The sequence below is a fragment of the Ostrinia furnacalis genome, unplaced genomic scaffold (genome assembly GCF_004193835.3).
Source record: "Ostrinia furnacalis isolate ACB-3 unplaced genomic scaffold, ASM419383v2 OfSCF0075, whole genome shotgun sequence".
Taxonomy (NCBI): domain Eukaryota; kingdom Metazoa; phylum Arthropoda; class Insecta; order Lepidoptera; family Crambidae; genus Ostrinia; species Ostrinia furnacalis.
The window spans coordinates 220,371-247,030 of NW_021130314.1; the positions used below are offsets into that span (position 1 = coordinate 220,371).

At 39.8% G+C, this 26,660-nt stretch overlaps 1 protein-coding gene across 1 annotated transcript in view; it reads left to right on the plus strand.

Annotated features, from left to right (window-relative positions):
- Positions 1–26,492, plus strand: part of LOC114350352 (titin-like) — a 43,644-nt gene extending 17,152 nt beyond the window's left edge. The window contains exons 2-7 of the mRNA XM_028301126.1: positions 3,617–3,694; positions 14,610–14,651; positions 15,443–15,649; positions 16,743–17,015; positions 17,195–25,799; positions 25,949–26,492. Of these exons, the coding sequence (XP_028156927.1) occupies positions 3,628–3,694; positions 14,610–14,651; positions 15,443–15,649; positions 16,743–17,015; positions 17,195–25,799; positions 25,949–26,054 (9,300 nt within the window). The 5' untranslated portion in view covers positions 3,617–3,627 and the 3' untranslated portion in view covers positions 26,055–26,492. The remainder of the gene's footprint in view (positions 1–3,616; positions 3,695–14,609; positions 14,652–15,442; positions 15,650–16,742; positions 17,016–17,194; positions 25,800–25,948) is intronic.
- The last annotated feature ends 168 nt before the right edge of the window (positions 26,493–26,660 follow it).

The following is a 26,660-nucleotide window of genomic DNA, read 5'->3' on the forward strand; positions in this document are numbered from 1 at the left end:
TTCCGCTCCATCACTCTGTAAGCGGGAGACAGTTCATTTTCATTTCAAAATTATGTCGGGCGTTGTTCTGCCTTCGGAATTCGCGAATCGCAGCGGGTCGGGGCCCTCGACGTCTCGCTGCGTCAAGTGCCTTTGATCAATGACAATGACAGCGCTCCTCAACAATATCTCGGTCCCGAGGAAACAATTAAAGCCCCCACACATCTGCGGTTTTCCATCCGCGTCCATTTCTAATGTAGGTTTATTTAAATCGGATTAACTGTTACTTTTTACGCCACAACATGGCCTGGCACAAACGGTAAGCCAAATTATGCTTGGGAAGTGGGCTTCCATTGTGTACATTAAAAGAATTGGCCTTCTCCGCAACTAAATCGGGCACTTAATCATAATGCTGCAAACGGAACCTGCATTACTTTGTTTATGGTAATAACTTTTTGTCTTTCATCTATGTAATGAAAGTATCGTCAAACTTAATGGCTGATGTGAATAACTGTGGTTAAATTTTATCTTGCATTTTCATTTGTATTCCCATGATTCACCCGAATGTCAATAACACTCAAGCTCAACTGTCATCGGTACATTGGAACGAAATGACCAATGCTAAATGCGTTTCACAAAGTATTGCCCGTCAAACACATCCTAAGTGAGAATGTGCGAATTTATCGACGCGACAACGCGAATAGCCCTCCACGTCCGGAACACGTGGTATTTTAGTAAAGCAAATAAATAGATAGTGGTGAATTCTGTGCACCCTCACCCTATCCGCAGAGTGCGGAGGTGACTTGCGGAGAGCGTCTAGACGGAGGGACCCCTGCAGTTACGTCTCTATATATATTTATTTACGAAGATTTAACAAGCGAGGATAGATTTAGGGTTAAGACTTTTGCTTAAAATGTTGTTTATTGTTTTGGCATACATTTTGATTTTAGTTTTTAGAGAACATACCGTTTGAATGGGTGCTAGTGACGCGACAAGTGACAATAGATGAGTGAAGACAAAAGAAAAATAATAGGGAAATGTTCCCCAGTGGTGTAGTGCCGACGAGAGAGGTTGTTGTAAAATGCGTGTAAGGTGTACGCGGTGTATAATGAGTAGGTAGTGAGTGCGAGAGGAGAGTGCTACAGGTAGGTATGCGAGTGTGGCGCGACGGATGCGTTCCCACGGTAACGCTCGGCTTATGCATACGAAACCTGCCTTGCAATAATTCGCTGCGTACGTATTGACTCTTTCAGTAACTCTAACCATAATTCTACTAGCACACAGTAACTAAGTTCAAACCCGGATGTGTTCAGTGTTTATGATCGCTATGATGCTTCTGGTTAGCTCAACTGCCAACTAATCGCTTTTTAATTGAATTGTGTGCTAGTCAGTGAAGATAATTCGCGATCTAAACAAAATGAATATTTTATTAGCTGAGTTAAAGCTAATTGTTCAATTATATTTCAATCACAGGGTATTGAAGCATAATTAAAATTAAGTCAGTCAAAACGTATTTTGTTTTTTCTGAAGTAAAGCTCCTAAATATTTAAGCGTAAGGCTAAATTAATTTTCCCAACAGATGTTAGAAATGGTTAGCAGAGCGAAGTAAGGCCCATAATTTTCCCGAAATTGAGGTCTGTGCTGTCCCTTCGAGCCACTCATAATATTCGTAGCGGTTTCTAGAAACATTTAAGGTTTCCTGCACTGAAAATCCTTTAAACTGACTACATTGTTTTGAATGGTGACCGCGTGCCAGCGGCCGCTGAATGGACTGTTAAAGGCGCTATTCACTCAAAGTTAAATAGGCACATTTTTGCGTTTCCGCGTTCCTAGCTGCGCCGGCGCAGGCAGACCGCGCGTGTTCATGGACTTCATGACGCTACGTTATATGGCGACGGCCACCTTATGACCTTATTGTTTACTGTGCATAGGCACTGCCTTCCCAGACCACATAAGTCAACGAACAGTTATGTTTTCGTATAGCCACCTACTTTTCATCAAATTTATATGCATTCAGATTCGATCGCTTCATCAGATTTATTTTAAAAGCGTGATTTACATTGAGTCACCGCTTCAATTGACTGTCTGCGGAAAGTAAAGCTCGGCAATAAAAATAAGTGTGGCTGGGACGGTTCCTCACAATTTGATATATCCGCTTTGAAGAACGCGTTGATTTAACTGTAGATATGGAGCGACGTGAAGGAAACGCACACAGCGACAGTTTGTCTGAATTAATCAGTGCACTCAGGCACGCGAGTCATCAATGAGCGTCCCCTAGCACCCATTAGGAGTTCGACCCGTCACCTCGTAGACGCGTACCGCAAATGAACCAAACTTAAGACAAACTCACCCTATACCATTAAAGCGAAAATACAGGTTTGCATTTCAAAACTTAAAATTTATATTGACTCTAAACTATCTTTACGGGACCTAGGGAATGATAACTACGAGAAACCGCATTTCAGTGTTCCCTCGATAGCGACTTTCATACTTATCGGTTATTTATGACTGAAGATGTTATGTGCGATGTAACATCAGATATGTTATGTGTCTGTGCATCGTTCTTAAGTTGTAAATTAATGCAGCTGATAGATAGATAGCTGATTTATTACTGCGTAGGCTATTGTGTAGGTAAACAGCAGTAAATGACCAAGATAAATAAAAATACGTTCTTGGCTAACAATAATCCTGAATTATATTTTCAATCAATTAGAAATGTATGAGTATCTGCTGTAGTACTGTTAAAGGGTTGGACGAGTGGATAGGTCCTGGGTTTTATTACAAGATTAAAAGATATTTTATACATAATTTTTGTTTATAAGGTTTTAAAAAAATACGTAAGTATATCAAATCTAACACAAAAATGAAATAAAGTTTATTTTATTTTATGAACCGTTGCAGCGGTGTTACAAGAAATCTTTAAGGTACCTTAGTACATAATTACATTATGGGTTGCAGTAAAATGTACGAAACTGCAACTTAAACACGTAGATACTCTCTTTTATCGAACGAATAAGATATCAATTCCAATACAATTAGTGGTGTCCTATTTTCGGCGCTAAAGGCTACACCGATACACGGTCAGCGGGTATACGAGTATAATAATTGACCAACTTACACGGCCCGCTCGCGCATTCATAGTCAACTGCATGCATACGCTTGCAGACCGCCCGGAGCTTTCGCGTCTGCAAGCGGTCTCTTAAATTCCATTGAATAGAATATCGTAGTTCACTATTAGTCGCTGCTTGAAGCAGTCGATGCTAACTTAGGTCCGTATAAGCAACGCTCCAGACTCTATTCTACTCGTTCTTAGTCATAGATCCTTTCCTGAGATAGGTTACATTTTTTAAATTCAATCAATAATTATCTATCTAAAATCTAAATGCTTGGAATTAATTCGGGTTTTGAGCTTCCTTTTGTAACTTTATACACCCTAAGACCAATTTTTAACTAAGACTTACCTACTTTTTTTCAGTTGTTTAATAAGAGCGCGCGGATGTCTTTTTGGCACATTATTATACAATGAAGTAAATAGGAGGTCTTTTTTGTATATTTTGTTAATATTCATAATTCAAATAAACACTTCTTTCTTTCTTACAAAGACACAATATTTAAGTGTTTTCTTTATTTGTTGCAGACGGGCGGCAGATGGATCAGCGGCGCGCGGCGGGCGCGCTGCTCGCGCTAGCCGTGTGCATCGCGAGCACGGCTGCTGGTGAGTACTTAGCATTATATGGCGCAAGTACACATGCGGAAAATTGGCCAAGACGTAATACACTTGCGAGCAAAAATATGGAATCACTTACATGAAGTTGTTTCCAAGCGATCTTGTGTACTAACCAATTTGTTAGTAACAAAAAAAGTAGCACCATTTTAAAGATTAAACTTTTAACTTTAAATTGATACCAAATTCATTTAAATCACACCAGTATTTAAAAAGATATCCCGGCTGATGTGAAGAAGTAACGAAAAAGACATTTATCAACTGTTTGATACGTCGCGAGTTGCGGCCTATTTACCCCCCATAAAAGCAAGTGTTTTCGGATTTTTGCTTTCACACGTTGATCCATACACATCTCCGCTTCTTTTGACACTTTACCTGGGATTCTACACCTTCAGAAGCAGCACAAATCGTTGCACTATTGCAAGAAGGGCTCAGCCAGCGGGCTGTCGCACGTCAGCTCCACATAAGCCAGTCCTGGGTTTCGAAAGTTTGAAGACGCTTTCGGGATACCGGTGGCTTTATCCTGAGACCAAGTTCTGAACATTGCCGGTGCACATCGCAGAGGGAAAACCGTTTTTTCATGTCAACTTCTCTACTAAATCGTCATTTGACTGGTATCGACGTCCAGCAAGAGCTCAGAAATGTTCGTAGGATAGCTGTTAGCAAGTGGACAGTTCGTCTAAGATATAAACAATAGAATTTGACTCCAAAAAGGCCTGCCACAGGCTTGAAACTGACGGCAGGTCAGCGATAAGCACGCTTTCAATTTGCTCCTACACATCTCGATGGGAAGTCGAGCAAGCCACCCCCATAAGCCAATGTTTTAGCGAAGCAGGACTGCACAAATCGCTCCCCAGGCCGTCTATAGACCCGACCTCTTCGACTGCTGCACTGCAAAAACAGTCTGCATTCATCGGAGAACAAAACTCGCCTCCATTACTCGCCTTCCGAGTGCGAGCTAATTGAAAGCGTGCTTGTCGGTGACCTGCCGTCAGTTTCCAGCCTGTGGCAGGCCTTTTTGGAGTCAAATTTTATTGCTCATATCTTAGACGAACTGTCCACTCGCTAACAGCTATCCTACGAACATTTCTGAGCTCTTGCTGGACGTCGATACCAGTCAAATGACGATTTCGTAGAGAAGTTGACATGAAAAAACGGTTTTCCCTCTGCGATGTGCACCGGCAATGTTCAGAACTTGGTCTCAGGATAAAGCCACCGGTATCCCGAAAGCGTCTTCAAACTTTCGAAACCCAGGACTGGCTTATGTGGAGCTGACGTGCGACAGCCCGCTGGCTGAGCCCTTCTTGCAATAGTGCAACGATTTGTGCTGCTTCTGAAGGTGTAGAATCCCAGGTAAAGTGTCAAAAGAAGCGGAGATGTGTATGGATCAACGTGTGAAAGCAAAAATCCGAAAACACTTGCTTTTATGGGGGGTAAATAGGCCGCAACTCGCGACGTATCAAACAGTTGATACATGTCTTTTTCGTTACTTCTTCACATCAGCCGGGATATCTTTTTAAATACTGGTGTGATTTAAATGAATTTGGTATCAATTTAAAGTAAAAAGTTTAATCTTTAAAATGGTGCTACTTTTTTTGTTACTAACAAATTCGTTAGTACACAAGATCGCGTGGAAACAACTTCATGTAAGTGATTCCATACTTTTGCTCGCGAGTGTAGTGTGAACACCATCTCGGTTACTTTCTTCTTTCCCCACCCCTGCGTCGCCCATACTTCGGTGTGCGGGCTAGCACTTGGACTTGGACAATGGGGATGTTGCCTGGGTCAAAAAGCAAGAGTTTAAATTAGTCCGTCAGTTAACTTATCAAAAAATACTCTACATGTATTTTTCACTTTTTCAAACTAATGAAAATTTAAAGAGATAAAGCGCCCCAAAGTTCATAAGAAGAGGCCCGTGACGTCAACGCTTGCATTTTATTGCTCATATCTTAGACGAACTGTCCACTCGCTAACAGCTATCCTACGAACATTTCTGAGCTCTTGCTGGACGTCGATACCAGTCAAATGACGATTTCGTAGAGAAGTTGACATGAAAAAACGGTTTTCCCTCTGCGATGTGCACCGGCAATGTTCAGAACTTGGTCTCAGGATAAAGCCACCGGTATCCCGAAAGCGTCTTCAAACTTTCGAAACCCAGGACTGGCTTATGTGGAGCTGACGTGCGACAGCCCGCTGGCTGAGCCCTTCTTGCAATAGTGCAACGATTTGTGCTGCTTCTGAAGGTGTAGAATCCCAGGTAAAGTGTCAAAAGAAGCGGAGATGTGTATGGATCAACGTGTGAAAGCAAAAATCCGAAAACACTTGCTTTTATGGGGGGTAAATAGGCCGCAACTCGCGACGTATCAAACAGTTGATACATGTCTTTTTCGTTACTTCTTCACATCAGCCGGGATATCTTTTTAAATACTGGTGTGATTTAAATGAATTTGGTATCAATTTAAAGTAAAAAGTTTAATCTTTAAAATGGTGCTACTTTTTTTGTTACTAACAAATTCGTTAGTACACAAGATCGCGTGGAAACAACTTCATGTAAGTGATTCCATACTTTTGCTCGCGAGTGTAGTGTGAACACCATCTCGGTTACTTTCTTCTTTCCCCACCCCTGCGTCGCCCATACTTCGGTGTGCGGGCTAGCACTTGGACTTGGACAATGGGGATGTTGCCTGGGTCAAAAAGCAAGAGTTTAAATTAGTCCGTCAGTTAACTTATCAAAAAATACTCTACATGTATTTTTCACTTTTTCAAACTAATGAAAATTTAAAGAGATAAAGCGCCCCAAAGTTCATAAGAAGAGGCCCGTGACGTCAACGCTTGCTTTAAGAGCCATTTCACAAAAATATTCCGCGCGAATTTAGGTAAAAGCTGTCAACGCAACGTCAAAAGAGTAAAAAGAACGCTGAAATGGACAAAAAAATCTTGAGCCGTGACCGTATTAAGACTTGATTTAAGTTATTAATTTTAAGGTAGAATGAGGTATTCAAACTTGATAAATTAATTTAAATTTTTAATAGAGTTTAATAAGTCTCTTATATTTCGATTCATAATGAAACACGAATAGGTATAATATGTAAAATATACAGGGTGTTTGGCGCATCGTGTGCCAAAATGATTTGGCGGATAGAATGGGTCATTTCCTATATTTTCAGCCCCCATAACACGTTCCATGCCAGCCGGCTACTTTTATATTAATTTTTAGTAATTTCACCAAAATACCCAAATCGTATCATTTAATTTCAATTTAAAAAAAACTACTAGGTGTAACCTCAAAGTAAATATTTTGTGAAGTTTTTACCTGCTTTGAACTTATTGTAAAGTAAAAACAAAGTTCAAAATTCAAAATTTGAATATCAGTCCGAGTAGAGACAATGCACTAATTTAAGGAATTTGTGAAGTTCTTGTTATTATTTAAACAAGATTAGTATACCGTTTGAATGGGGATAGACTAGAGAAGTTTTGATAAAATCTGAAGATCGCTATCTCTTTTAATTTTTTTATTATAGCCATGTAAACTTAATTGTTCAGTCCATTTTTAACTTTTCGGAAAACTTCAAAGCTGAATTAAAAAAAAACTAGATGATATTTGCCAGTAAATTTAGATTTGATGCAACCCTACATCAATGCACGTCAAAACAAAATATTTACTTTGAGGCTACGCCTAGTAGTTTCTTTTTAAATCGAAATTAAATGATGCAATTTGGGTATTTTGGTTAAATTACTAAAAAAATTCATATAAAAGTAGCCGCCTGGCATGGAACGTGTTATGGGGGCTGAAAATATAGGAAATGACCTATTCTATCCGCCAAATAATTTTGGCACACGATGCGCCAAACACCCTGTATATTAAGTACAAAATAAAGACAGTCACATAGTGAAAAATAAATCTGCCCCCTTACAGCTCCATCATCGGACCCTGGATACAAATAATGAAACACGAATAGGTAAAATATGTAAAATATATTAAGTACAAAATAAAGACAGTCACATAGTGAAAAAAAAATCTGCCCCCTTACAGCTCCAACATCGGACCCTGGATACGAAATATTCGTCAAGGCGCATCACACAAGCCTTAACTCCATAGGGTTCTATTGTTTTGTTACGGAGGTGGCCATTGCATCNCGCACGAAAATGTAAAATGGCTCTTAAAAATGCCGCACGTTGTGCCGTCGTGCGCAACTTCAACGCACCATAACTATGTAATTATTTGTTAGATTGACAAATAAAAATATATGTGTCCAATATTTTTTGATATTAAACATTACGGACTAAAAAAATTTTTTTAGGCAACTAGCCTATTTTCCGCATGCATACGCCTGAATTCATATTTGATTTCCTAATATACCAAGGGCTATATACGTAGGTACTTCCTCTGAACTAACGAACTCGACTTGTTGAAAGGAAATAGCATAATGTGATTAGTTCCCATTTTTACTCTACCACGATGAAAAACTTTTAGTGCATTACGGAACTCATATTTTCTACAATAATACATAAAATAAACTGTCATAGTTAACATAATTGAATCTTGCTTGCGTTTATGAAGTCGTTCTAAGCTTTGGAAGAAATAAGAAACTGGTTATACGAGTATATTATTCAGTTTCTCCTAATATCACCTTGCTATCGACTCTACTACAATCAATTTATTGCGAAAAGAATGCTCAAAAATTTAATTGGAATTAGTCTACGCCGTAATAATTCTTAAAATATAGTGTTTTGAACCTTAGATACTATCTAAAGATAAGACAAAATAAATAACTAGTTTTAGAAAATGGACATGTAAAACTAAAATATTAAACATTCTAACAACTTAATATTCAATTTGAATCATCATAAATTCTCTGCATCCGAATCTCTTTAAATATTTAAAAAGGTGTCATTACTTTAGCTTGCTTTCCAACAAATAAAAAGCTCAAATTGATTTAAGCGTGAAATACTAACAATGTTAGTCATTCATAATAAATTTCCGTATAATTATAATATTTGATGGTGGTTGAAACGAGTATCTACCGTTGTGTAGTCTCGTGACCCGGAATACGTCGCTCGTGAGATGACCGCGCGCGATACTGCGCCGGCTCAAGTTCGCCGCTCGCGCTCAACGCGTCTGCCCGCGAGTCTTATGACTTGGCCCGCGATCTCAGCAGCATTAAATTATGCGCGAGACACAACACGGATCGCAATACTCTCTTTATGGAACCACGTCTTTGTGCTGAAGAAACAGAAAACGAATTTGGGGCCACAGATAAATGTGTTTTCAAACTTAGCAGACCGCAAATTAAACCTGACTTCACGCTAGCTATATCTTTAATTGGTTTCGTATCGACTCATAAAACAGACAGTTATAACTGCAAATATTTGCTGAATCGATCGGTCTCTCAAATTGGCTATGTTACACGCTTATAGAGGTAAACCCCAACCACCCCATAATTAAGGGGACTTGTCGGGAGATGTATAGGGTGTAGGGTAAGTCCAGGATAGATGCCCCACTTTTTGAAACAGCTCTGTAACTCAGTCAGTAAATTTTTATCAACAATTTGACCTTAGTATCTGTAAAATTTGGTCTTTCGTCTATGATATTACTATAATTATTTTAGTTTAAGTTATACCGATTCTGAGTAAATGCCATTTTAATTGACCTCTAAAAAGTGGGATAGACGCCTAATGTGGGGGATAGAAGACTAACTGTATGATTGCTTCAAAGGATAGATGACTGATGCAGGGATAGATGACTCGTTAATACAGTTTTTGAATTCTAAGGATCAAATACATTTTGAAATCAAACAAGCCAAGTATTATTATTTAAGATTGTTTGTTATTAAATGAATTAAAAATGAAATTTAATATTTTTTTACTAAAAATAATACTACTCCTTCTAGCGCAGTCGGGTAAAAAGGTAATTCGATCAGTAGGGCACCCTATTTATTACTTTCCTAAGGTTAGCCGTACTACATCCTTTTTTTCTTCTTACTTGCTACCTGTGACAAAAAGAGCAGGTTGGGATAGATGCTCCTAGGTGCATGGGACATGGCCCTAAGGGCATCTATACCCAAAAAAAATTAGGCAACTATCCTTTTAGCATAGGATAGGTGCCGTTTTTAATAAAAAATATAATAACACAAAAAATCTAATTAAACATATCTATCCCGTATAATTTATAAGATAGTCTATCAAATTATATAAAAATCTGTTACATTTTACAGCTAACAAAAAAATTATCCATTAAAAAATACTTACCAATATTATTTCGACGCTCGCTAAGGTCTGGCCGCGGAAGATTTTTGCTCTCACTGGCTAAACGAATGCACTCTTTGATGGTTTGCGAGGCGAAAAGTGGTAAGGGGAGGTCCCTTGTTATTATACGTACTACAACTTTAGGCTAAGTTGCTTGTAACATAGTGTACTTAAAATCGCGGCACCTATCCCACTGGGGCATGTATCCTGGAATTACCCTATACAAAANTGAACAGTTTTTCTATGGCAACGATATCGTTGACGTCATATCATATTGAAAACGCCATATTAACTTATTTGAAGCAATTACTTGTAAATATATTTTATTAGGTTCACCCTTTAAGCGTACGTTACAAATAAAACACAACTAAAGCAGACGGGGGGAACAAAATATACGGACTAAAATCTGTGAGGCGAAATTCGGAAACAAAGAGCTGGAAAAGTAATTATCGCAATGAATAGGGCGATTGTAAAGATGCGGTAGGTAGGTATATTGAAGTTTAATTAAGTTTGGCTTGTGCAAATTTCTTGCAGAGAATTAGCCTAAGTCTAGATTAAAACATCGTTCTATCTTTATCAACTTCAACAAAGTAGCTATAAAATGATATTATTATTTTAATTCTCAGTGATTTGAGACAAAAGAATCCAAGTGAAAAGTTGGGTATTAATCAGTTGAGTTAACACCTACCTACTCATAAGTATATCATATACATACAACACATTTATTGTTCAATCGATCGTGGCTCAAATCAAAACGGGTTTCGCGCTGAAGATTATCTTAATAATTATGCACTTGTCCAAACATCATGCTCGGGTGATAGATCTTGATAGCGGAACAAGCCTCGCTAATTATACCACTGGCGCTCAGGAAGAGTCATCATTTATCTGTATGTAAAATCATTAGAGCTTAGTGCTACTGGCAGCATAAATAAATACAGTGTTGAGTCGCAGCGGTCTAGTATTCAAAACGTAATTTGATTTAGGGATTCTTCTTCCTTTCACTATCGTGTGAAAATTAAAGAAAATTGGAAAATAACGCCAACATTAGAGCTTAGTGCTACTGGAGCCTTCATAAATAAATACGAGTACAATGTTGAATCACAGCGGTTTAATATGCAAAACATAATTTGAGTTTGGGATTCTTCTTTCTTTCACTATCGTGTGAAAATTAAAGAAAATTGGAAAATAACGTCAATATTAGAGCTTAGTGCTACTGGAGGCAGCATAAATAAATACAATGTTGAGTCACAGCGATCTAATGTGCAAAATATAATTTGATTTAGGGATTCTTCTTTTCACTGTCGTGTGAAAATCAAAGAAAATCAAAGAAAATTGGAAAATAACGTCAATACTCTTTGTGATTGATCAAAATGACGACCAGTATATTACGTTTTCTAAAAAGGCAACAATAAACTTGACCGGTCGATTCAGTGTCGGTTGAAAAATAAAAACTAATTAGCAATCTAGATGCTAGATAACCTTGACAGCTCTAGTGTAACTTGTCTAGTTATGAAACTGGTTGTGAGGGTATTGATCTCTTATTGATATATTACGTTACTAATTCAGTGAGCTTGCGCCGTTTAATAGACAGTACCGTTATACAGTAATATGCTTGTTTTACGTAAGCCCATGTAGGTATGTGTTAGCAATTTATACCCAACAGCTGACTTGACAGACTTAAAATTCCAACACCATTAGTTTGCAAAAAAAAAATTCTCGTGATTAACTACTATTTTGACAACATAATATCGATAAAATCAATATAACAAATTCGCCAACTTAAAACCTTTTATTTAATCTGACGTCTCACAAAAATAATGGGAGTCGTAAGTTATTTGTACGTATGCAAATTTTGATAATGTTTGTAGAGATCAAGTTCAAGTTTTGCGGTATTATTGGAAATTCGCAAAAACTGGAATTGATGTAGAAATTCATAGTGTTCGGTGTTTTATAATATCAGTAAAATAATCGATATCTTAATGTTTGTCTAATAAAATAGTATTATCTTATATGCGTTTAAATTATAAAGGAAAAACCCGAGCTCGTGAACTCGAAAGAAAGCGGCCAGTGCGATTTTGGTGTTCAGATTTCCCTCTTTCTCTTTTCCAGCGGTAACGAGAGTTGATAGATTGTGTGTTACTTTTGAGGACCTTAAACAGTGAAGAATTCGCATGGCGACTTGGCGAGTGGCGCTCGCCCCAGCGTCCCGTGAGTCAGCGCGCCCGCGCACCCTGGTCGTTGTACCGAATAACTGTAAAGGCCCGTGCGTGTCTGTTTCGCGGTGCATGCTGTTAGATGATGCTATTTTGGTCTGCACTCAGATTTAGTACCCGCAGCACGGTTACTTCAAAGAATTCGCATTGAATTTACGCTATACATAGGAAGTATATTTAAATGCGGCCTACAATGTATACGTCTACCCGTGTGAACTTCATCACGAATGGCGACCACGCTGACATTCATTCATTGAAACAACAATCCATATTAATGTAGTGCAAATTTTAAATTCAAGCTGCCTCCTCATTTCGATTGCCTCGGGCCATGTTGCTAAGCGCACGATTTTGCATTAAGTAGTTTTTTGTTCGTGCAAAGCCATTTATAACGTCACACTTATACGTAAAAGCGATTCATTAGGTTTCATGGGAATTTCAAGATGGGAACACACATACGTCACGAATTTACTTAGGAATTTTTATTCAGTTAAATACTCATGCTTCGTGTGTGTCGTCGTGGTGCGGAATTTAAAATAGACATTCTACGCCTACATTGATTTGTAATCGTCATAGATGTGCAGTTTAAATTTTATAGTTTTTCAAATAAGCGTCATTAAGGAAATTGACCGATATCGAACGTGTTTTCCCGTTGATTTTGGGGTTTTTTGAGTGATGTCAATCGAAAAACATAATTGAATCGCGATAGGCAGAACTGGATGCTAACGACATTCCTGGCGACCGTTAGATGGACGATCTGCTTAGTAGGAGCGCGGCGGAGGCGCCACCGCGCACGCGCCTTATACAGCGCGGGCGAGACAAGAGCTTCGCTAACGGTGCCGTCGGTACCCTGATAAGCCCAAACACACCGCACTACCAAACGTGATCAATTGCTCGTGCCTTAACCGCAACAGTCAGTCTCGTCGGCCACCCTCGCGATCCTATAATGCTACGGTAGCCGATACAATACGGTACAGATTGGTAATCTTGCAACCCATTACTGAACACAGGCCGAGATACACTCAGGTGTATGATTACATTACGAATACCCCTGTAATAGCCAATCGCCCGCTCGATAAGTAATACCATTTCGACATAGGCGGTAATTAAAGAGTTCATTTCGATGCATTAATTAACTTGTATTTATGGCGCGTGCGTGATTTTTGACGTCAAGATGCCGGTTTTGATACGAGAAGGCGCTGCTATGGGCATGGCGCGAGTCCTACACAGACAATCGGAGAGCCATGGGCGTTGCAACCGCAGGGTGAACGGTATCTTTATGCATCTAGTGGCTTAATATCCGTCAATCGATTACATACTAGACGTTTCCTCCGGCGTTATGACTTTTGCCCTAAGTATCGGATCGCAGTAAAGTCGTGGTTTCGATGTTAACGACGCGCTCCGTTACTTTAATTACAGCTTTGTCGCTTTCGCCGCTCGCTTCAGTAATTATACGCAGTAAAACGGATATGTAAAACGACTTTAAGACTTAAGACGATGACCGATGGCGGCTCTCGGGCGATTTGCAGCTAATATCCTGTCCAGCTGTGACGTGCTTAATAAGTCGACTCATAAAACAGCAGTAAAACGTTCTCGGAACACCGCCTTTAACTCTGCATCGACATTTTTCTCGTGCGGTTAAGGAGCATTAGAATTAACGCATAATTTTCATAAACATTTCATGACAAATTTATTTAAAATAGATTTTAAATACATTCCAAGTTCCAAAGTTATCAAAGCTGTTAAGATTTCTCATATAAAATCACTAAACTTTAATAAACCAACGTCAAATTCCATTATACTAGCTGCTACACGTTGTTGAAGCTTCTAGTGATAATGTTAGCTTACTCAAAATTTTATTGAATGAATTGAAAGATTGTATACAGCTATCGTTATAACGGTCCTTAGAGTAACGTAGCATGGAAAGTAATCAAGTACCAATGTAATGTCCAGAATATTGAATTTTCAATGGCATAGTACGCAGGCGGAACTAATTTTCCACACGTCGCTTTCCGATTGTACTGATTGCGCTTGCTTACAAATTTATGGTTCTTACACGTTTAAGTTATTGTGTGATTCCAACAAGTTAGCTACTGCATTTATTTATTTAAACTTTTATGCCAAAATAAATTTGTACATAAGGCGAACTTAATGCACTAAAGCATTCTCGACCAGTATCGAATACATTTGAAACTAAAATACTTTAATAACGACGACTTCATAACTTAAGCAATATTATCTACTCTATTGAGTTCTGCACCATTGGTCATCAACAACTTCATAAAACGACAAGGTATAAATTTTAACTGTCCCAATTATATTTTTCTAAAGCACCGACTTAGAGCAAATTTCTTTAATTTTTACCGCTATGTGTTATCTAATAAACTTGCGTTTAGTCAACGCAATTAGTTACTAACTTATTTTTAATTTTAAAATTTTATCTTTTCCAGCTCCTACGGCTAGCAACCAGACTGCATTAGATTTATACGATGGTATGTATTGCAAGTCACTCTACACTTACAATTTAAATTATGTAGCACTATCACTATATCTATACTTCATATATCATATTATAATTTGTTAATACTACTACTGCTCATTAACTGAACTTAAATAAGAAAATCAAATTAAAATCAAAAGATTTCACAGTCTGTGAGTGCTTTAAAAGATACTTGATAAGTTCATATTTCGTAGCCGTAGCGTTCAATGTTTCGTAGCTCGTAGCGTCGTAGTCGTAACTCGTCACGCTGTTATTTTAACGGTTTTGTCGGCCTTTATCTAATTGATGACTGTCGATATGAGCAATCACTGTCTAAACAACTGTCTACTTTCGATTTTTCATTCATAAAATTTATAAAAGGCTGACGTAGTTGCGTGGGTTGTAACCACAACTACCAGTTTTATGTTGAGCTTCGTAGCTCGCATTGGTAATAAATAAATAATAATATAAAAACTGTGCTTGTTAAATAAAACAGGCGGAGTATTTTATAGCAAAATTTGATTTATTGAAACCAATTTATAAATGCACACAATATGGCTGCGCTGCGCTCCAAAATAGAAGAGAGAGCATAGAGCAAAGACCAATCTAATCATAGACAATATTTTTTACTTTTTTAATTTTTTATGTTCCGTATTGAACAGTGCTAATAAAACTACTTAACTTATCTTCTATCTTTATAGATGTAATTAAGATACCAGAGCATCATCTTAGAATAAATTAAATCTATATATTTTTTAATACTACGAGATATTTTTTATTAACAGAAAACTTTTTGCGTTTCAGGTCCAGTTGAGGGATGTTACTACAATTTCCAGCACTATGGCGAGGGAGACCGCATTATGACCAACGAGCCCTGCCTGAACTGTACTTGCCACAACCGCATGTTGATGTGCTACCTGCGGGTATGCCCGTTCACGAAGCCCATCGGCCAGGACTGCACTGTTGAGAAGCGGGCAGACCAGTGCTGCCCTATCGTCACTTGCCCAGATGGTAAATATTTTATTGTTGCTTTACTTTTTAGTTTGTATTGTATATAAAATTAATTAGAGATTTAAAGCGACAATAGCCCAATAGTGTCCGTTTCAAACTTGGAAGTGTAGTCTCATCCGAAATATATTAGGTAATTTAATTAAATTAGATCTATCTTCCAAGTTAGAAACGGTGACGTTTGATCCGAAGATAAATGTTTTCCGGATGATTCGACACCTAACAAAAGACAATGCCGGAAATTGGCGTCTTTTTGTTTTCGCGCGGCCATCGACCAAATCATGTTTTTTGGATACAAAATAGAGTAATAAACCAAACATACTATGACATGTATACCTCTAAACTCAGTCTGAACTGAGTTACGAGCATTAGAAGTTTGATGATTTACATACTAGATTTGCTTTTTGCGTGCAAGTTTTGTAAGAAATTGCAACAAAATAGTGACATTGTATGTGTAAACAAGCAATACCATCCATTAAAGGCTCCAGACATCAGTGTGGAGCAGAATCAGCGCAATAAAAAAATAGCGCAATATTTTGTTGCAATTTCTTACAAAACTTGCGCGCAAAATGCAAATCTAGTATGTAAATCATCAAACTTCTAACGCTCGTAACTCAGTTCAGACTGAGTTTAGAGGTATACATGTCATAGTAAGTTTGGTTTATTACACTATTTTGTAATCAAAAAACAAAGTTTGGTCGATGGCCGCGCGAAAAAAAAAAGACGCCACCTTCCATACAAAATCTGGCATTGCCATTTGAAAGGGAGACAACTCATCCGCGGATCAGATTTTCTCGGATGAAATGTCACCAAGTCTCCGGAACGCGGGTTCGAACTACGCCGCAGAACTATTAAATTGCGGTGAACTCACTGTGTTGACAATCGTTGCTTACCACGAGGGGGTTACGGGACTATTACTAATATGATTTCATAAAACCTGCTCTAACTGATGATAAATATTAGAAGAATTAGATAACTACCTATCTATTTCTTTATGTATGTACGAGTATTATCATGACACTGTTTTATTCCAAAATTAATTTCGTTTTTTTTTTCTTAGATTCTCTTTTCTATGTCTTATTATTTTTATTCTTAGTTCCAGTTGATCTACTAACATCAACGTCAACAACATCGCCTGCCGAGTATGGCGCCACTGGTCTTGGAAAATTAGACAAATACGGGTGCAGCATCAACGGAAAATACTTCCCCGAGGGCTCGAAAGTACCGCCGACTCCGAACAAACCATGCGAACACTGCTACTGCATTCGAAATATGACGACCTGTGTTATGCAAGAGTGTACTCTTCATGTGGATGGATGTACTCCTATCTACCACAAAGACGTCTGCTGTCCTGTCCGCTACTCTTGTGGTAATTATTATTTTATTTATTTGCATTTTTTTTGGCAAAGCGAATTTATAATCGTAAGTTTATTATGATTTGCTATAAAAATCTCCATTAAGTAAACTTAATAGTTTTTTAACGTTCATTAGTTGTAACAATTGGCCCAAGTTTCAGATTTTACTTAGAATATTCATGTTTTATTTCAGATCACCCAGAGGATTCAACGCTGCTTTTGGATGACATGACCACGACTGTACGACCCACACCTGGTTTCCTATTGACTACCACCACTTTGTCACCAGTGACGCAAATGTCCCAGGATTGCGTTCACGATGATCAAATCTTCCCTGATGGTGCTTTAATCAAAACTGAAAAGGCATGTGAACATTGTTATTGTATGAAGGGAGACATTGTTTGTGTGGTGCAAGAATGTGGAACGCCCATGGAAAATGAAGGCAAAAACTGCGCCTCACAACCACCAAGAGAAGGACAATGTTGTCCAGATACTTATATTTGTGAAGGAGACGAAGTCACCACAGAGCCACCTTCTGAATTCACAACTCAATCATATTTGGAAGAACTCACCACCTTATCTCCTCCCAGAAGAGTTGGAGTTGAAGGCAGTGGCTACAGACATGAACCTGGTGAACCTGCTTTCACTGAACCTCCTATGATAACAGAACCTGAAGGAAGTGGTTATGAAGAACCAACGGAGTCATCTATCACTGATGATACTTACAAATTAACGCCAGAAACGCCTGACATCAGTAGTGAACCTACAGACGAATCTTCTTATCCCAGCAAGACCACACTTAGAACACCTACATTAGAAGAAGTTGAAAAGACTACAGAACCCGATAAGGGTCTCAACACTGTTCCAAGTGACGCAAGTGATGAAGAAATGTTTAAACCTTCGATTACGGAAAAAACTCCATCGGAAGAACCAGAGGTTACCGAAACAACAAGTGATGAAAAAACGGATGAAAGTAAAGAAAAAACACCCTCGCCCGAAGACGCCTCTACGCCAGTGGTGACAATTAAGTCTGAAGAAAGTTCAAGCACCACAGAATCAGCTTTCAGGAAGGAGGATTCTTTGGGAGAACCTACCAAAATCTATGATCTAACTGAACCTGAAAAAGTGTCTACGCAGACACCAGAGGTCGAGAAGGAAACTGAAGAAGATGTTACAAGCTCGAAAACTAAAGCACCATTTATGGAAGAACTTGAAAAACAAACAACATTGACACCAGAATTTACACAGAAGGACATTGAAGAAGAAATTCCACCACAGAAATCTACTACCGAATCAGCTTTAGAAATAACAACGTCTGAAGATAGCAAGTCAACTGAAAAAATAACTACAGACTCTGTTGAGCTTGCTCATACTGGAACGACTGCAGCAACTGTAGAAAAAGTAGACGAGTCTGAAACTACAAGTGCGGAAGAAAATGAAGTTGAAGATATTTCAACAACTCTTCCGCCTGGCCGTATTCCAGGAGAAGGCGATTGCTTACTCAATGATATAACTTATAGAAATAATAGCAATGTACCAAGTTCAAATAACTGCCATACAGGCTGCAGATGTGTTAGTAGTATAATAAAATGTGATCCAATTATTTGCAGTCCCCCTCCAGAGTATATGAATAATTGTCAACCTACCTATGATTCGCCTGATGCATGCTGTCCAACATACGTTTGCGAAACTGGAGAAACCATACCTCCTCAACCACACAGTCAAATGGCTGGAACAGATAGCCCACTGCCATCTTCACCGATCGAGTGCCACGGTGATGAATGTGAAGTGAAAAAAGAACATGACATTCCTGTTGAGGGTGATTGTGGATCAGCTGGATGTGGTGATGGACATGTCGCAGTGCCGGAAACCCCATCAGAAGATTGCCATGATGGTAAATGTTCATTCCCAGCTCAACCATGTACTGATGGCAACTGTCAAGAAACGCCGACAACTCAATGCGAAAATGGCAAATGCGGTATTGAACCCGAAATTATACCTGTTAAACATACACCACTTTGTGGCGAAAATGAATCGGATTGTAAAGTACCCGTACCTGAGACAGTACCGTGTGAAGGTGAGGAATGTATTAGTGTTCATACTGGATGCAGTGGAACAGATTGTGGCACAGATGATCTCAATAAACCTATTATTCCGGAACAAGAAGGTGGAAGCTGTGAAGGAGATTGTAAGACACCACAAGGTGAAATAACTGAACCTTGTACGGAAACATCGTGCAGAAGAAAAGAAACCGGGGAAGTGGAGGGTTCTGTACCTTCGGACTGTTCAGACTCTGAATGTCTCCAAAAGGTGCCATCCAGTGATGATGATAAGAATATACCAGTAACAGAAGATATGGGTATTAAATCTACAGAACAGCTTGAAATAACTACCGCAAGACATGAAATTGAAACAGAATTACCTGAAAAAGAAACTAAATCACCTGAAGGTGTGAGTGACCACGAACCAACTGAAAAAATAGAACCTACATTAGAAGAAGGTAGCACAATTAGTCCATTATCTCAAGCAACAGACGCACCAGCATCTCCGGAAGACAAAATTGGTGGAACCGAACCGGCTCTTGATGTTGACCATACTACAGCGCCTACATTTGATAAAGATGATAAAGTTACGAAATCACCAGAGATAGAAGAGGAAATATCCACCTCAGAGCCCGAAGTCGCAGCAACTGTTGAAACTAAGTACGGTGACACTGACGCTGTTACGAAGAGACCTGAAGAAGTAGAAATGGACTCGCATGTTACCAAATTGGAAGACGTTACACCTAAATCTGATTTGGAAACTGAAACTGGTGAATCTACTGAAAAACCACAGTATATCGATATAACCATTAAGCCACAGGACTCTTCCACAAGTATTCCTGAAACAGAAGAAACAAAGACAGAATTAGAAGAACACCATGAAGTCATGTCTACTAAAGTACCTGAACAAGAACAAACTGAAATCTCAATGCCACATGAGCATGACAAGGTTACCGAAGAGCCTGTGCCATATACATCAGAATCAGATATGAAACATGAGGTTACGGAACCACATGTTACAGAATCAAATGAAATCTTCGACAAGGCAACTGAAATTTCGGAACCAGTAGAATTAGACGAACACAAAATGACTGCAGAATACGAGCAAGAAGTAACCACAGAGGGCAAATTAGCGTCTAGTTCGTTGGAGCCTGATACCTATACCTCTCATACGGTTTCGGAGAAAGAAATTGAACAAGAACCATTTACAAACGCGCCTACAGAGCATCATCTTGGTGAAAGTGTCACAGAGTCCGTTCCTGAAAAGACGTCAGAGCCATTTGAAGATGTAACAAGACTAATTCCAGATATGGTTAAAACAGAAAAACAAGAGCCATTCACAGAAACTCCTGGAGAATACATTACACAATCACATGAATTAAGTCCCGAACCCGCTTTGCCTGGCCAAGAACCTGAGTATTCTACCGACGAACCGATGGTACAGCCTAGCGAACCTGTTTCAGAAGATGATACCAAGTTACATGCCACTTCAGAATCACCAATAACTGACACTAAAGAAAAGGATACTACCCAGGCATCTGATGAAGATATTAAAGGAGAAACCACAACAAGAGCTTCAGTGTTGGGTGAAAAGACGACTGCTTCAGAACCAGAAGAAGTTGACGATAAGCATAAAGAACAACCTATTGAGAGTCCTGATACTAATGAGATAACACAAGACATAACACAGAAACCAGCTGTCACTAGCTCTGACGAAGAAGATCAACATGCGGAAGAACCTAAAGTAACAGAATTAGATGAAACTGTTACTGAAACTCCAGTTACATTAGTAAGCGAACAGCCATCAAGTAGTCCGGAAGAAACGCATAAGACAGAGAAACCTGAACTAGGAATAACTGAACCACAAGAAATTAGCACGGAAGAACCTTCCATACTTCCAGGGGAAGAATCTCAAGTAACAGATAAAATACCATCCGAGCCATTTATCCCAGTTCACCCAGAAACACCTGAATCGTCTACGACACAATCTGACATCATAAATGAAATCCCACACGTCGACGTTGATATCCAAACACCATCGCCATATGAAGATGTAGAAATTGAAACCAAGACCCCCGACCGAACAGGTTTCGAAGATACAACCGAAGTGGAAGATCTGGAGACAAAGGCTCCAGAAGCAATTACAACTAAAACGCCTACGGTATATGAGGAACCAGGAAAGACCTCAGCTCCGGAAGATATTGTAACAGAACAACAAGAAAAAGAATCAGTTACTACAGAAAAGACAAAAGAACAACCATCTGAACACGAACAAGAACAAACCTCTGAAATGCAGGAGACTACAGTTCCTTCAATAGTCCAAAAAGAGAGTTCAGAAGAACCAACCGAACCTCTTGTTACGGAAAGTGACGTACCATATGTCACCAGAGCTCCAGAATCACACGTGAAAGAACCAGAGGAAGCAGAACCACATGTGAAAGTACCTGAAGAACCAGTTACTGAAACTGCTGAAGCATTAACAACAATGGGTATTAGCGAACCACACGAAAAACCGTCACCAGATCAAACTGGAACAGAAGGGTCCGAAGAAATGCCTTCAAGAACTCCCGAGCACAAACCCGATGAAGACCATCACGTTAAAAAACCTGAAGAGAAGCCTGAAACACCTCAAGAAACTTACACACGAACACCTGAAGAAATATCTACAGTGTTATTAGAAGCTGTTACTGAACCTACACATGAGGTCATTCCTGTGGAGCAACAAGAACCAGTCTTTGAGCCAAAGGATAAGGAAGAAGAAACCAAGGCTACAGAAAAACCAAGTGACGAAAAACCATCTTATTCACCTGAAGGTTCTACGGGATTAGACACAGCGGTAACTGAGCCATCACATGAAACTGAAAAAGACCTAGTTTCTGAACAAGAAAAAGCAACAACTGAAGAATCGTCCAAACAACCTCTAGAATCATCTACTAAAGTACCACAAGATATAACGTCATCGTTATCAGATTCGGATCTGCCAGAAAAATACACTGTTTTGGTATCACAAGAAACCACACCAAGTTCATTGCCAGGTTCCGTACCTGGTGAAGCAGAAAGCGAAGATAAACCTTCAGAAAAACCACAAGAAGCTGATGAGGCAGTAATGGAACTGACCACACGTAAATCACCAGAAACGATGGTCACGGAGCCTTCGTCAGAACAGGCAACGGAAGGATATGAATCGGAGATGGCTACGGAAGAACCAATGCTACATGGAACGCAAGAACCTGAATCAGTTGATCAACATACTATTCCTGATGTAGTTGAATTGGAAGAACATAGCCACAAACCAGTTGAAGAAGTCTCTACTGAGGCCACTACTGAGGAAGATTATATTACCGGTCCATCTGATGACAAGGAACCAAAACCGGTAGCAACTACAGAAAGACAAGCAGCAGTTACTGAAGCTGAAGAAGAAAAATTAACAACGTCCCGACCATCATTTGACGAAGAAAGTGAACAGACTGTTGCTCCAACTACTAGTGGTACTAAAGACACTAAAGAAGAACAGCAACCGATATCCGATATTGAAATTCCAGTACAGACTGAAAAAGTTCCGACTGAAACTGTTACAGAATCTGAGTTGTCACATGAAACAGCAATGCTTGAAGAAGTTAGCACTGTAACAGGTAAAGTACCAAGTATAGAAGAGGAGGAAATTTCAACTTCAAAACCAGAATTAGAATCTGGCAAACCAGAGGATAAACCAACTGATGAAAAACCCGAAGATGAGCTAGCACCGAAACCACAGGAAGAAACAACTGAACAATCTGTTGAAAAATCTACTGAGAAGGCTCAAGAAGAAATAACTGAGAAACCCGTAGAAGACGTGGAACAGAAGCCATTAGAAGGAGGGGTAACACCTTCAGAAAAACCTCTAGGCTTACCCGAAGAAGGGCAAGAAGGAAAGCCTTCAGAAGAAGGCGAAGAAAAGCCAACAGAAATGCCATTAGAAGAACCTGTAGCAATGACTGGAAAGCCTGTAGAAGAAGCAGAAGAAACGCCTACAGAGATACCAGATAAGAAACTTTTGGAAGAAGCTGAGGGACAACCTTCGGAGGGAACCGAGAAACCTTTGGATGAATCTGAAGAAAAGTACACAGAAAAACCAGAATTCACTGAACCTGAAAAACCCCTACCAACACCACAAATTCCGGAAGACCAAACTAAAGAGAAGCCTGAAGAAATTCCAGAAGAAAAACCAACCGAATTGCCAGAGAAGAAACCTGAGGATGAAACCGAAAAGAAGCCTGAGGATGAGACCGAGATGAAACCTGAGGGTCAACCCGAGAAGAGGCCTGAGGATGAGGTTGAGAAGAAGCCTGAGGATGAGGTTGATAAGAAGCCTGAGGATGAGGTTGAGAAGAAGCCTGACGATGAATCTGAGAAGAAACCTGAGGAAGAGACCGAGATGAAACCTGAGGACGAGGTTAAGATGAAACCTGAAGACGCAGAGAAAAAACCTGAGGATGAGGTCGAAAAGAAACCTGAGGATGAAGCCGAGAAGAAACCGGAGGATGAGGCCGAGAAGAAACCTGAGGAAGAGGCCGAGAAGAAACCTGAGGATGAAGCAGAGAAGAAACCTGAGGATGAGGCAGAGAAGAAACCTGAGGATGAGGCAGAGAAGAAACCTGAGGATGAGGCAGAGAAGAAACCTGAGGATGAGGCAGAGAAGAAACCTGAGGATGAGGCAGAGAAGAAACCTGAGGATGAGGCAGAGATGAAACCTGAGGAAGAGGCAGAGAAGAAACCTGAGGATGAGGCAGAGAAGAAACCTGAGGATGAGGCTGAGATGAAACCTGAGGATGAGGTTGAGAAGAAACCTGAGGATGAATCTAAGAAGAAACCTGAGGAAGAGGCCGAGAAGAAGCCTGAGGAAGAGGCAGAGAAGAAACCTGAGGATGAGGCTGCAATGAAACCTGAAGGCGAACCTGAGAAGAAACCTGAGGATGAGGCTGAGAAAAAACCTGAGGAAGAAGCCGAGAAGAAACCTGACGAAGAGGCAGAAAAGAAACCTGAAGATGAAGCTGAGATGAAACCTGAGGACGAGGTCGAAAAGAAACCTGAGGATGATATCGAAAAGAAACCTGAGGATGAAATCGAAAAGAAACCTGAGGATGAAATCGAAAAGAAACCTGAGGACGAGATCAAAAAGAAACCTGAGGATGAGGCTGAGATGAAACCTGAGGACGAGGTTGAGAAAAAACCTGAGGATGAGGCGGAAAAGAAACCTGAGGATGAGACCGAGAAAAAACCTGAGGATGAAGTCGAAAAGAAACCTGAGGATGAAGTCGAAAAGAAACCTGAGGATGAGGCGGAAAAGAAACCTGAGGATGAGGCGGAAAAGAAACCTGAGGATGAGGCGGAAAAGAAACCTGAGGATGAGGCCGAAAAGAAACCTGAGGATGAGGCCAAGAAAAAACCTGAGGATGAGGTCGAAAAGAAACCTGAGGATGAAATCGAAAAGAAACCTGAGGATGAAGTCGAAAAGAAACCTGAGGATGAAATGGAAAAGAAACCTGAGGATGAAGTCGAAAAGAAACCTGAGGATGAGGTCGAAAAGAAACCTAAGGAGGAGGCTGAGAAGAAACCTGAGGATGAGGCTGAGATGAAACCTGAAGGTGAACCCGAGAAGAAACCTGAGGATGAGGTTGAGAAGAAACCTGAGGATGATACCGAGAAGAAACCTGAGGATGATACCGAGAAGAAACCTGAGGGCGAACCTGAGAAGAAACCTGAGGATGAAGCTGAGATGAAACCTGAGGATGAAGTTGAGAAGAAACCTGAGGATGAATCTGAGAAGAAACCTGAGGAAGAGGCCGAGAAGAAGCCTGAGGAAGAGGCAGAGAAGAAACCTGAGGATGAGGCTGCAATGAAACCTGAGGGCGAAGCTGAGAAGAAACCTGAGGATGAGGCTGAGATGAAACCTGAGGATGAGGTTGAGAAGAAGCCTGAGGATGAATCTGAGAAGAAACCTGAGGAAGAGGCCGAGAAGAAACCTGAGGAAGAGGCTGAGATGAAACCTGAGGATGAGGTGGAAAAGAAACCTGAGGATGAGATTAAGATGAAACCTGAAGACGCAGAGAAGAAACCTGAGGAAGAGGCCGAGCAGAAACCTGAGGAAGAGGCCGAGAAGAAACCGCAAGAAGTACCCGAAATGAAACCACAAGAAGTACCAGAAGAGAAACCTCATGATATGCCAGAAGAAAAACCCACAGAACCTGCATCGACAGCCTCTCCTGAAATATCGAAACCTGGATTCGGTGACATGCATCCCACAGATGAGGTTCCAGACGACGAAAGTCCATTCCCGCCCAGCGCAGGAACCAGCGGATATGGCACTGAGCCCGACTACGTGGAGGAAGACCAAGCTTTCGGACCCGGCACGTGTCGCTACGGCGGAAAAGTATACGTCTCAGCCCAGCAAATACCTAGAGATGATCCTTGCGATTTCTGCTTCTGCTTCAGAAGCGACATCATTTGCTTACAACAGAGCTGCCCACCTCCAATTCACGGTTGCCACGAAGAACCAATACAAGGATTCTGTTGTCCGCGATACGAATGTCCTGTGGCTATGGCTACTACTCTTAATGTTACGACGACCACGACGACAACTACCACGACATTGCCGCCACACTTCCTTCCCCACGCATACAAAGGCGCAGCACAAAGAAGAGGCTGCCAAATAAAAGGACATACATACAAAGTGGGCGAAGTTGTTCGCGCTTCATCTGGACCATGTTTACATTGCACGTAAGTTAAACTCATTTTCATTCCTTTTCTTTTGACAATTTAAAAGGTTTAAGTTTCGCTGAAGTAGTTTTTTTCACTTACGCTTCATGTGAAGTACCTATACGAGGTTGAGTGATCAGTAACTAATGTCTATGCTAATTTCATTACAGATGCGGAGGAGACGGTCAAATGAAATGCGACCCCAAGGCGTGCACCCCCGAGCCGATGCTGCGGCAGATGATCGCCGCCGCCGTCTCAGCCAAGCGGCGGAGGTGAAATACCTCGCAGAGCTCGTCACTTTAACTGAACACGTGATCACAAGGATAGCGCCTATGTGATAATTATTTCCATCTACTCTTCTATGCACAAGAATAATGCTCAAATTATCCCGATGGAGTAGTATAAGATTTCGTGTCATATGTAGTAATCGATATTATATTTTACTTTTCATAAAGTGTCGTGGCACCGTTCAATTAATGAATCAATCATGACTGTGATTAAAATGTTAAATTATAAATAATAATTTTCTAAAACTGAATTTATTACAATTTTGAGTCTTTGTTAAGACTTATTTATTAATATTATTATTATTTATGTTTTTCTTAACAAAAGCCAGTGCCAAACGATAGTGCTAAGTTGTAAACGACTATGGCTTTATGATAAAGATGTTCAAAACTTTGTTATATTATGTCATTCAAAAAAATTTTGTATTGACCAAAGCGAAGCTGTAAAATCTCACTATAATATTTACATAATTGCACAAATCAAGCTTCGTAGGTCATTAGATCGCCGAAATCTTGACCATTTTACATAATGTAAACTTAATTGTTTTACCGATAATAAGTTTAGTCAATGTCTTTGTTTTTACACGATGTTACAGTT